The 12,400-nt window shown below is 36.5% G+C and overlaps 1 protein-coding gene across 2 annotated transcripts; it reads left to right on the top strand.

Annotated features, from left to right (window-relative positions):
- LOC105164402 (trihelix transcription factor GTL1) lies at nt 789–7,056 on the top strand. 2 transcript variants are annotated; one of them, XM_011083048.2, is made up of 3 exons: nt 789–1,889; nt 3,015–4,611; nt 6,326–6,450. In XM_011083048.2, exons 1-3 carry the CDS (start codon nt 1,531–1,533, stop codon nt 6,335–6,337), a joined length of 1,968 nt encoding a protein of 655 aa, XP_011081350.1. In that variant the 5' UTR covers nt 789–1,530; the 3' UTR covers nt 6,338–6,450. The 2 variants fall into 2 exon arrangements, with proteins under 2 accessions (XP_011081350.1, XP_011081349.1); XM_011083047.2 differs by having other exon boundaries at nt 793–1,889; nt 6,322–7,056.

Here is a 12,400-nt window from a genome sequence, read left to right as displayed (position 1 = left end):
GAATGGGCGTTTGATTATGGCCCACTCTTCCATAATTCCGTATGTGGGTATTTAGGCAGTGAAAGCTACTCCCTCTTGGGTCTCACGCATCTCAAGACTACTAGGCATCTATGTAAATTGGGGCTCCAGGTGAGTTAGGCCTCTGTTTGGGCTGGGTGTATTTTCTGAGCCACCGAATTAATATGAAAACTAAGAAAAGTTTTAAAGACTGAAAAACACAATGTAATTTAACATAAATTAAATAAAAATTTGTAATAAATAGAAATATATATGTAGTCATATTACCATTTTCTTGATATACCCTCTAAGATTTGGTCATTACAGAAGCAGTCATCACAAAATTATGGACCATAAAAATTCTAATAATTTTAGACTAGGTGAACAGGGGCAATATACATCAAGGCAAATTTTTTTAGTGATATTAGATTTTCCTCCATATGAAAAAGACTAAAAGAAGTGTCAGTGTACAAATATTAATGTTTTTGATGAGCGTATGCATAATTATATAAAAAAGAGGGATGAATTACATAAATTCTCCTTCTTTTTTTTTTTTTTTCTTTTGATTTGGTAAATTCTCCTTATATAGGTCAGTGGGTGGTAGATGAATTAAATTTTCAACAATTCGATGCCTATTTTAACGCACAGGATGAAATTTCCCTTTTTTTTTAATTAAAAATAAATAACTCAACAATGTGAGTGAGTGGCAAAGAGTCGGATCTGTTCACTTCATTTCTTTTAATGTACACTTAAAATATTTAATAATATACTGGGGGAGTAATGGTCTCAGCAATTATTAGCTGCAAAGTGAAGCAGCTGACAACGTTGCATTTGTTTCCTAACTTTCTCTCTCTCTCTCTCAATCATCGTCACCTTCGTAAATCCTTAACTTTTTATTCTCTGTCTAAACTCTATAGCACCGTTCTCTCTCTCTCTCTCTCTCTCTCTCTCTCTCTCTCGTTTTACAGTTAATAGTGATGATTCTGGCATTCATACCATCTTTTTCTTTTTCTTTTTTCTTTTCTGGTTTCAGATGGTACTCAAATCATAAGATATAAAAGTGAACCGGGAGAAATCATTCCATCAAAGCCAGCAGCACTATCTCTTAGGAACTCCGTTTCTTGGACTTTTCCCGTATTCTTAGTTTCTCCAAAGTACTCCAAACCCACCACAACATTTATATATCATCACAATTGTTCTCCATCGGTAATAAACTCGCATTTGCTCATCTCCCCCCGCCCTGCTGCTGCTGGCCCAGCAAGCAAGACGCCCTCCTCACAGTGGTAATAATAAGAACAGGAGGAGCCAACTAAGCAGATACGTGTTACTGATTGTGTGTAAATCTGCATTCAGTACTCCCCTCATCTTGTGCGATCGATCTCTGCCGCAGGCGCACGTATATGCGTCTCCCTCTAGCAATTGCGAGGATCACGAGAGGAATAGAGTGATTACAGATTTCTGTTCTTTTCTCTTTCGTTTCTGGAAGAAAATTGTAGTAGTGCGGCAGTGGAGGGGAGAATTAACTGAATCAGTATGCAACATCAGCAGCAGGAAGGCGGTGGAGGGCCTCAGTCTTTAGGTGGTTATCCCCAAGTCCAACCCCAATCAGCGCCCCCGGAGGTGGTAATCAGTAGCGACGAGCATCAGAAATTTGGAGATCTGGGAATTGCAGAAGCAGCCTCACCCATAAGCAGCCGACCTCCGGCTCCGGGAGCCATTGCCAATAATGATTTCGAAGAAGTGATACGAGCGACGGCGGAAGGTGCAGGTGGCGCCTCCGGGAACAGGTGGCCGCGTCAGGAGACTTTGGCCCTTCTGCAGATTAGGTCTGAAATGGATACAGCATTCCGCGATGCCACCCTTAAGGGTCCTCTCTGGGAACAAGTTTCCAGGTGATAATACTACTTTTTACTCTCAACTCTTTATTAACACATGTACTGAAAATTAACCTTAACTATCCAAACCCTCAGCTCATTGTTAGGTCGGATCCAAATGCAGAAGCATGTTGGATGTATTGGGTTCACGTACATCTTATCCTTTATCCATATATATGTCTGATTTGCTCTCATCAGTTCTACATTTCCCTGACAGCCAAGAATGCGAGTTAGTGTGTGAGGGTTTGGTTGGATGTATTGAATTCAGTTAGGATGGTCATAATAGTGTAATAAGTGCAACCGCAGGAATAGCTAAGGATAATTGTGTCCAAGACATTGTGAGTGGTGATGGAGGTAGCAAGAAATACTTTGCCAGGTAAGAAAGAGAGAGTTGAGAAAGTGAAGCTTAATAATTCCCTCCAGTTCATCATCTATGCAAGTTACACTGATATGGGAGGATTGATTGCGTACAGCGGAAATACAATTGTTTGATGGGCAACATCACAATATCCCACCCACCCATTAATCTTTATTAGTTTCTCTCTCTAGAGAGAGAGAGAGAAGGTCTCTCTATTTGTGTGCACGAAGGCGCACATGGGCTTGTGTCAATGTGTTGGCATCACGAGTCACGAGACGGGCATCTTTTGAAATCTATCTTTCGCTGAATTTCATAGTGTGACCCCAGATCCGCTGCATGAATTTCTAGCCAATCGCTGCATTCAGATTGCTTTCTTCTCACTTTTTCAACTTGTTTCCCTCGTTGTTTTTTCTCGACGCCATGATGCTGATACTATTATAATCACTTCATTAGTATGAGAAAGTGCAAATCCCGAGGGGCATATTATTCTGCTTACCGTTCTTTATTAAAAGAAATCATTTTGTACTCTCTCACCTTTCTCTCTCTCCCCCGTTTCATTTAATTTCTTTACAGGTTTGGTTTAGTGGGTGTGGGACATTGGGACAGCATGCGTGCGTAGGGATGAAGAGAAGGATACCTCTACATATTCCTACATTAATACATATATTTATTACATAATTCATTCAATAAGACAATAATTTGAATCCGGACATATTCCTTAGTTCGAAAACTTTTCTTTTTCACGGTATTAGTTTTATTTGATTGTTGTTTTGTTTGAGTGTCAGAAAACTAGCGGAGCTGGGATACAAAAGGAGTGCTAAAAAATGCAAGGAGAAATTCGAAAATGTCCATAAATATTACAAACGAACAAAGGAAGGGCGTGCGGGCCGTCAGGATGGCAAGAGCTACAAGTTCTTTAGCCAACTCGAGGCTCTCCAACATAGCACGGCTACAGCCATTCCCACCACCCACAGCCCCTTGCAGGTTCTTCCGAGGATTCCGAATCACCCTACCTCCGTCTCCCTCTCATTACCGCCTGCGGTAATGCCTCAACCGGAAGGCGCCCATCCTCCTCCTGCTGCAGGTGCTGGAACTGCTGCTACTCGAGATGCGCCGGCAGTTTCATTATTTAATGCATTTGGAGTAAGTTCCTCATCCAACAGCTCCTCATCCTCGGAAGGGGAAGATGATCAAGACGAGGACGAGGAAGAAGATGTAGAAATGGAATTGACTGGCAACCCACACAACCGCAAACGCAAGAGGAGCCACCGTGCCGGCAGCGCGGATAATGATGAGAGAATGATGGACTTCTTTGAGGGTTTAATGAAGCAGGTAATGCAGAAGCAAGAAGCTATGCAGCAGAAATTTCTAGAAGCCATAGAGAAAAGAGAGCAAGACAGGATGATCAGAGAAGAAGCTTGGAAGAGGCAAGACATGGCAAGGCTTGCTCGGGAACACGAGCTCACGGCTCAGGAGCGCGCAATCTCTGCGTCCAGGGACGCTGCCATTATTGCGTTCCTACAGAAAATTACTGGACAGACCATCCACCTGCCCACAGCCGTTCCTCGAAACCCCCCACCCTCAGTGCCGGTCTCGCAACCTCCACCCTCTGGACCCCAACAGCAGCCCACCTTTCCGGAACAACAGCAATCTCTGAGCCAAACCCATCCAAAACGACGTGATCAACAAGGTGTTTCTTCTCATCATCCCCTGCAGACTCAAACTCTTGAAATTGTTGAAGCCCACGATCAGCTTCAGAATACTTCTGAGACGGTGGCGGCTGCAATACCTGAGCAACAGATGCCATTACTAGATTTTACAGGCGGCAGCAGCAGCTTGGAGGTAACCTCCTCAAGATGGCCAAAAGCGGAAGTCCTAGCTTTAATAAAGTTGAGGAGCAGCCTGGAGTCCAGATATCAGGAGGCAGGGCCTAAGGGGCCTCTGTGGGAAGAGATCTCTTCAGGTATGCAGCGAATGGGCTACAACAGAAACGCCAAGAGATGCAAGGAGAAGTGGGAAAACATCAACAAGTACTTCAAGAAAGTAAAAGAAAGCAACAAAAAGCGGTCCGAAGATTCCAAAACCTGCCCTTACTTTAATGAACTTGATGCGTTATATCGGAAAAAAGTCATTGGAAACACTGGTGGCAACGTGACTGGTGCTGGAGGTGGTGGTAGTAGCGGGATTCTTGGTAGCTTGCCTGAGCAAGAAAAGCAACAACAGCAACAAGGTATAGGAATGCTGTCATTGGAATCGTTGAAAGCAAATGTATCGGAGGATAAAGATGGAGCCAAAACTCAGGCGCAGACAAGCAGTGTAGGAGCCTATTCATCCGGCCTCTTTGGGGAACAAAGTCAGGGTAATATTGGAGGAGCAAAGCAGGTAATCCTACCACTTCGTGTTGAGTTATTATCAATTATGGTCAGAGTTGCACAATAAAATAGGTAGTAATGGCCGATTCTAGGAAAATAATTTAATATTAATATCTAAAAATAGGGTGATAAAAAAAATTACAATTTTAATTTTATAATTATATGGGAATGATAACTCTAGTTATATTAGAATTCAATCAGTCAATTAAACCTAAAATTTAATGAAATTGACATATTGAGGACAAAATCTATTGAAAATTGCAAATTTGATCGAAATTTTTGCATGTGTCCCTCATACGAGCCACAAATTGTGATCACATTTACCATTTTGAAGAATTTTGTTATTAATTTTCCATTTTTTTTTGTTAAATTTATAGACTCACTGTCAGATTAAGTTCCAGTATGATTAAAATAGTCATTCTATTATAGTTACTTGACCAAAATTATAATGCTTTTTAGGAAATATGCAATTTGAGTCCTATAATTTGGGGATGTAATTTTTGGTTCTGTACAAATTATTTTTTGTAATTTAAGTCCTGTAATTTTAGGTTTTGATAATTTTAGTCATTTTTTGACCTAATTGACAGGAAAACTGCGTGTGAGTTGCACATGATCCAATTAAATTAAAAATTTTGGCCAATTTTCACAATTTTAATTCTTTTTCGCAAACTTTTTTCATTAAAATTTTCAATGTTGTTTTACACCAATTTAATGGTTGAAATGGTTGGGATCTCTAATTTAATGGTTTTGATCTCATCATAATGGACGAAATCCCCAATTTAATTAGGTCATGTGCAAGTCATGAATAATATTCAGATAAATTGATTGAAAAATGACTAAAATTATTAAAATTTTAAAGTGACATGACTAAATTATAAAAAATAATCCGCACAGGACCAAAATGACACCCTTTGAGTTACAAGACTAAAACTGCATTATTCAATTTTATCTATGAACGGCATCAAGATATTTATATCTATGAAACATTTTTCAAAATTAGAAAAGAAGAAATTTGGTCTAGTTATTAAGAAAATTATAAGGACACCTATAGAGAGTGACAATTTTAGTTCTGGGACTTCAATTTGACTATTGCACCCTTCAATTTAAAAAAATTGGTTTAATAACATTCGGAAAAATTATAAATCTAGTTTGAATTAGGGATTTGTACCTCATGTGAACTCTAAATTCAGGCGAAGATTGTAATTTTTGGTGGATTTTATCCTCAATGTGCAAATTTTTTAAAATTGTAGGGTTTAATTATCAAAATTGAATTCCAACAGTACTAAAATTGCAAATCCTCTATAATTATAGAACATAAAATAAATTTTTCTCCCATAATTTGTTCACACTCGAAAGAGTACCAAGTTCTAAACTTGTCACGTGAATTAATCAATTGGTCCAATTAAGAGGGTGTTTGGCTAAGTTTATAAGCTTTTCGAAACATCTTATAAGATGTTTGAAAGTTTATAAGTTAGCTCTTGAAAATCGTTTGGGCAATTATTTTTTATTTATTTATTTTAATGTAGGAGCGTGTGAGAAGTAAACCTTGATCTCCCCTAAAATCCTACATATTTACCTTAGTTTATTGTCCTTTTTTGCTATCTTATCTGTTATTGGACAAGGGATATATATAGAGTAGTATATGCAGGATCATTAATCTTGTCGTCTTTTCCTTAATAATCTGAAATTATCAAATAACAAAGGTACTTTTGTATTGAAGCCAGAAGACATGCTAAAGAAGCAACATCAACAAAGCCATGGAGATATGGTTGACGACAGTTACAACAATGTTGAATGCTCTAATAGTGATGGCCTTGCTCAGGAGAATGACGAGGACAATTATGAGGAAGTTGATGAAAATGAAGGTTATGATGATAAGACAGAAGAAGAAATTAAAATGGCTTACAAGATAGGATTCCAGAGACAGAACGTAGGCTCCTCCGGTGGTGGTGGGACGACAGCATCAACCACTTTCATGGCCATGGTTCAGTAATCCTTGCTCAGGACACAACTGATCAGTTGTTTACAAGGTTGACGAACAGATACCGAACCTCGTTCATCAGAAGTTGTACCGTATATATGCATCTTCTCCTTTTCTTTCACAAATTCATTAAGACTACCAACTTCTTGTCCTCAGCACTTGCATGTTGGACAACATGCGTTTGCTGGGATGAGAACATACTGTGCATTGCAGTTGTATGGTGATTTATTGATTTGTTTGGCCAATAATTAGAGAGAACCGTTTCGAGGCACAAGGATTGGGTTAGAGTCTTCTTAAGTAATAAGCTCAGGGACAGGAGCAGGTACGTACAGGGAATTTTCGATTTGCAAACGTTAAAAGCTTCTTGTTAGAACACTTCAGAATTTGGAGTGGATGAGGAGCTTTGTGGGCTTTTTCGTTAAGAACTTCTGTCAATTGTACAATCATATATATCAACGAAAACCGCCTTCATTACATGGCCTTTTCATTAGCATGTGGAAGAAAGTCTCCCTTCATTTAATTGGAATTTGTATTTCAAATTTTCTACCTAATGTGGCCATAACTGAGATATACGTTTAGAATATTATTGTTGGTTACTGTTTGGGGCCAACTAAGTTGATGGATATTAATTAGGTTGCATGTGTTTAATACCTGTTGTGAGATGAAGACTTTAGGCCATACATGGCTATTACATATGACCACACATATGATTGTGATTGTGCAACATGTGTCTTGGTCTTAATTGTTCTAAGTCGAGGATCATTCAAATGAGAATATAGATGTGTTCGAGTAGTGCTTGGTGTGCCAACTATTACGTTGTTGAATGTTAGCTAGGTTGCATGTTTTAATGTCCTATTGTAAATCGATCTTATTTATCTCACATCAATATTATTTGACATTCTTCATTCATATATGTATTTATATATCTGCATAATAGAATGAAATTTCCAGGCCATCCAATGCTATAGTGCTGGTCATGCATTTGATGGTGACAATGAAATGTGGATCTGAAGGGATAGTCTTTCAGCAAGGGAACATGCGAGCGGAAGTGAGCAAGAGAAGAAACCATAAAACTTATGCATAAAAGAAATTTTCTATCCAACAAAGGGTGTTCCCAGGCGTTTAATATAGTATGAGGATGAAGAGAAAATCTAATAATACAAGGCTATATGGTGAAAGAGGAACGAAGATCCATAATTTAAATCGGAAATTACCTCTTTCATTTCAAGTTACAACCAAAAAATTGTATGAGCTCGTTCACCTTAGATTCCAATAGAGGAATCCTTTAGAGATGATTCACACCACACCACGAGGACGACACTTTGATCCCCTTACTACAAGAGATCAAAATCAACCTCAGAGAAGAGAGAGGGCGGTCGATTTCTAGAGAGAAGAGGAGGAGTTTTGTGTTTGCTATATTATGAGTTTGTTACCCTGATCACTCATATATATATAGATATATATATGTCTTGTATGGATAAGTAAAAAATATGTCAAGATACATTCCACTTACCCACAAGGCAACTCCTATTGTATATGGTATGATCCAATCATGCCATATAGAGAAGTAATCCAAATATAGTTAAGTTTGTACTTTTCAAAAATGCAACTTGGTCAATCCTCCTTTCAATAATAGAAGTCAACTTTTTGGCTAATGGGCCTTAATTTAGTGGATCGGGCCTAAAATAATTTCAAAGTTCAAATGAATTTAATTAAATTAAATTTAATAAAATTCAAACCAAATTGAACCAATGTCATGTAATTTAATTAATGACGCAAGCCTAAAATATCTCTTAATTAATAAATTTCATTTATTTATTAAGCCCAATTAAATTAATTCAATTAATTTAATTTTGAGTGATCCATCCAATTAATCATCCCACATTCAATTATAATCATCCCACGTGTAAATAATCCAATTATTTGCATCTCTCAAAATTAATTCATAATTGATTCTCTTTTCTTCCTGAATAATCTGTGTGTGACTCTTTAGGTTCATCCCCAATTAGACTTGGGCTAGTGCCCATATAGATTATTAATTAAATTTAGTCTAATTAATTATCCTTGATCAATTATTAATCAAGAAAGCTCGCTATCATGGATGGTCGTCTAGCAATGGTTCATGCGTGGCTCTAAAGACTAAGTGAATATATGTGTGAACATTGAAGCTCTCAAATTTCATGTGGATATTGTCCTTCCATCTATCATCTCTCAACCTTATTTTAGGGCATGAAATTTGGTGTTGGTTCTCATCCTGTACTAGGTATATGCTTTAATACTTGAGACTGTGTTTCGCTTAATTGCTCAACATAGGAACTCGTTTCCTATTCGACCAATCACTGTGGCCACATGTTTATATGGCTTGAATGCATCTCTAAGTGCATAGGAGACACCACTGTCACATCCTGACAGGGGGGATCCTCTTCTTAAAACCCACTGGACTCGCTATGTACGTATTCTAACTGCACTAGACAAGGCTTATAATGATCATATTTGTGACACGATTATCTCTCACTAGATCCAAGATACAATCACCGTATGCACGTGACTTCGTGGTTCCTCAAGTTTGAGGACTGCTCCCATACTACCGAAGCTAGGGATTCAAGTCATATCGATCAAACCTCCAAGACTTCTATATCATTAGCCCCACGAATCAGTTCAATCAATTTGACATCTAATCATTAAACCCACTAAGATAGCATAGATGTCTGACGTCTGATACCGAAAAATACGACACTGATAACAGTGTATCTTGATACAATCTCGATGGTGATTGACTATTTTTTTATGTTAAAAACATTTCTAATTAAGTGATATATTGCGAATCAGCTTAAAGAGATTTGTGGAATGAAAAGTGACGAAAGGAGCCACAATTAGTAACATGACAACCTTGTATATCCAGTTAGGCATGCCCACACCTAACCATGCGGGAAATCAGCAAAAAAAAAGGAAAACAAAGATGAATTTTCTAAAAAAAAACTGGTTCGCACATGAATTATAGTGCCTCTTGATATTTGAAATTATCCCTTCTTGAGGAGTCTTATTACCATTAATAGTTTTAATTAAATAGGACTTTTAGTTTTATTAGGAATCTATCTTTTAGTTTTTATAGGAATAGTTACTATTTAGTATAAATAGGTGATACAGTTCATCATATTGGACATCTTTTTATCTTTGATTCCCTACTTTTTTTTATATATATATATTCTCTGTTTTCGTTTTATGTATTCTCTCATTAGCATGCTAGGCTAGTTCTTCAATTTTTGGTTAAAGATAAAATGAATGCTTGATTCTTATATTATGTGAGATCTAATTTGTGCATTATAGTTTCGTTCATATGGGTATTTGTATTATTTTTTATGGTTTTATCACAAATTATCTGATTTACGAATAATAGGTACCGTTATTCATTATCAAGAATATTTGCCTAACCAATTGAACTTGCAAATCCGTAATTGTTTGTTTAGTTCAATAACTAGTGGTAACACAACATAATTTATCTTGTTATAATGGTCAATTATGTTGTGAGGAATGCATAATCTAACTTAAGTAAATCTTCGTAGGAATTTATTAGCTAGGATTGGGCCTTTCTATTAATGTTGTTGATAAATTAAATCTTGAGAATGTTTCCAATGTTGTTTTCTGAGTAGAGAATTAGTCAATAGATGTTCCTTGACTAACAAAAAGGTAAGAAAATGTGAGGTTGTTAGGTTGTACCAATGACCATACCAATTTATCTATTGTGAATCATCATTATATTTGTATCGATGATCAATATATAGTGGAATCAAGTATGATTCTGTCTTTAACTGAAAATATTCAAGTATGATTCTGTCTTTAACTGAAAATATTTATTCCTCCTTTTTATTTTTTTAGTTTCTAGATTTAGACTTTAAACAAAACTCCTTTGCTTTTATTTTATTTTAATTTGAAGGAATTAATTTAAAACTAGTTTCTGCGGATTCGACCATGTTTACTACTTTCACAAGTTTTAGTAGGAAATTAGTTTTGGTGGATTCGACACACATCATGCACTCATCAAATGAATGCGATGCTTAATATAAGTCTCTATAGGACACTCAATACCCAACCTTTAAGTACTTCTCTAGAATATTTCAACCCAACTCCTTAGCAGTTGATTTCATAACCGCCATCCTAATGTGCAGTCCAACTACATTTGTTCTCTAAATGGTGTGTGGGCTTTGTTGTGAGTATTAACATATTTAAACATAATAAATGAGCACAAAAAAGATAAGGCCAATAATGAACACTCATTTCTATTTATTGAATAATATTACATTATATCGAGATTGTCAAATAGACTACATCCAGGTTAATCTAATTGGCTTTGTGGTCATATATTCTAATAGAGTTTATGACCTTAATTGGCATCAAAATGCTCCAAGTTATATTAGGACCATAGTGCTTTGATTTATTTCTAGTCATATCAAGGTGATCATAAAGAAAATATTTTGGATACAAGACCATCTAGTATGAAGGTCAATGAATGGCGCTCGAAGGTTTCATCAACCTATATGGATGAGTATAGAATATCCTATGTTCTTTATTGTCTCTTGACTAGAAAATCATTGGCCAATGTATCCCCAAAATGTTTCATGTAGGCCCCGCGAGATGCATGCTAAATTTAATTTAAAACATAAAATCTTGTGATCTAATTGCGTATCTCATTGCTACTGTTGCACGGATCTCATGCACATTTAAGAAGTCATTTGAATTAGATTGGAATACCAACCTTAGGTGTAATCCTACTGAAGTAGATGATTTGACGTCCTCAATAGTATAAAAAGGGTGTTATGGGGATACTTTTTGGGACGGTTAACATTTGTCCTAATTTTCATTGTAAGTTGGGACGAGTTTGGAAGGGAAAGTCTCGCTCTGGCACTTACCATCCCAAAATTAATGGTTCGCCCCAAACTCCATCTCAAAATCGGACCAAAAATAGTAACCATTCGAAACCATTCTGAATGTTGTCCCAAAATTTTAGTGGGTAATAGTTTGGGACGACGTTTGTGACGACATACACACCGTCCCCAATTTTAATTAGGACGATCTAGAAGAGGTCCATTTTTTTGACCGAATGTTCTTTCAAATGTCATCCCAATGAGCTCTCCCAAATTACGTCCCAAAGTTTCAACCGCTAAATTCTAATAGCTTCTTGATGTTGTCCCATACTCCATCACAAACTCTATCAAAAAAGGAAAAAATTAAATTCAAATGTCCGTCCCAAAATTCTGGCGGGTTAAAATTTTAGATATCTCAAAATCTTGGGACGGTTGTTCCTCCGCTGTCCTAAATTCCATCCCAACATGGCGTCTCATTTCGTTCTTTAATAATAGTTTAATTGTTTAAATACGATATATCGATATCCATAATCTAGATTAGTTTGAAACTTGAAGTAAAGTAATATAACATCAATGTGATCATATCTTACGGTCTTATTTAAAATCGGATGGTTCCATCAAATGATTTAATGTAATAATGGTTGATTATATCAACAGTCTCACACGTAAAAACATTCAATTATCCTATTCCTTCTTAGTAAACATATGATAATTTTTTTTTTTAATTTTATGCAATTCAATTGCGTTGTAATACAAATGTTAATAATTCATTTGACACAATTAGGTATTGTACACGTATTTTTTATAATTGTTTTATATTTTCTTTAAATTTAGAAACAATTTTAATAAATTATTTTGGGACGGTGCCATTATATTTGGGACATATGGTTTAATACGACATCGTTTTTAGTAACTTACTATCTTTGGGACGACATTTGAAACTATTCATGTCATCC

This window comes from Sesamum indicum, linkage group LG6 (genome assembly GCF_000512975.1).
Source record: "Sesamum indicum cultivar Zhongzhi No. 13 linkage group LG6, S_indicum_v1.0, whole genome shotgun sequence".
In the NCBI taxonomy this organism is placed as follows: Eukaryota; Viridiplantae; Streptophyta; class Magnoliopsida; order Lamiales; family Pedaliaceae; genus Sesamum; species Sesamum indicum.
Note: the sequence above shows the minus strand (reverse complement) of the source record. Positions and strands in the feature narration are given on the sequence as shown.

What these genes read in the sequence shown, in the direction of transcription:
- LOC105164402 (XM_011083047.2), top strand. Translation starts at nt 1,531, where the DNA reads ATGCAACATCAGCAGCAGGAAGGCGGTGGAGGGCCTCAGTCTTTAGGT. An exon ending in CTCTGGGAACAAGTTTCCAG is followed by an intron (nt 1,890 to 3,014) that starts GTGATAATACTA and finishes TTTGAGTGTCAG; the next exon opens with AAAACTAGCGGAGCTGGGAT. An exon ending in ATATTGGAGGAGCAAAGCAG is followed by an intron (nt 4,612 to 6,321) that starts GTAATCCTACCA and finishes TTTGTATTGAAG; the next exon opens with CCAGAAGACATGCTAAAGAA.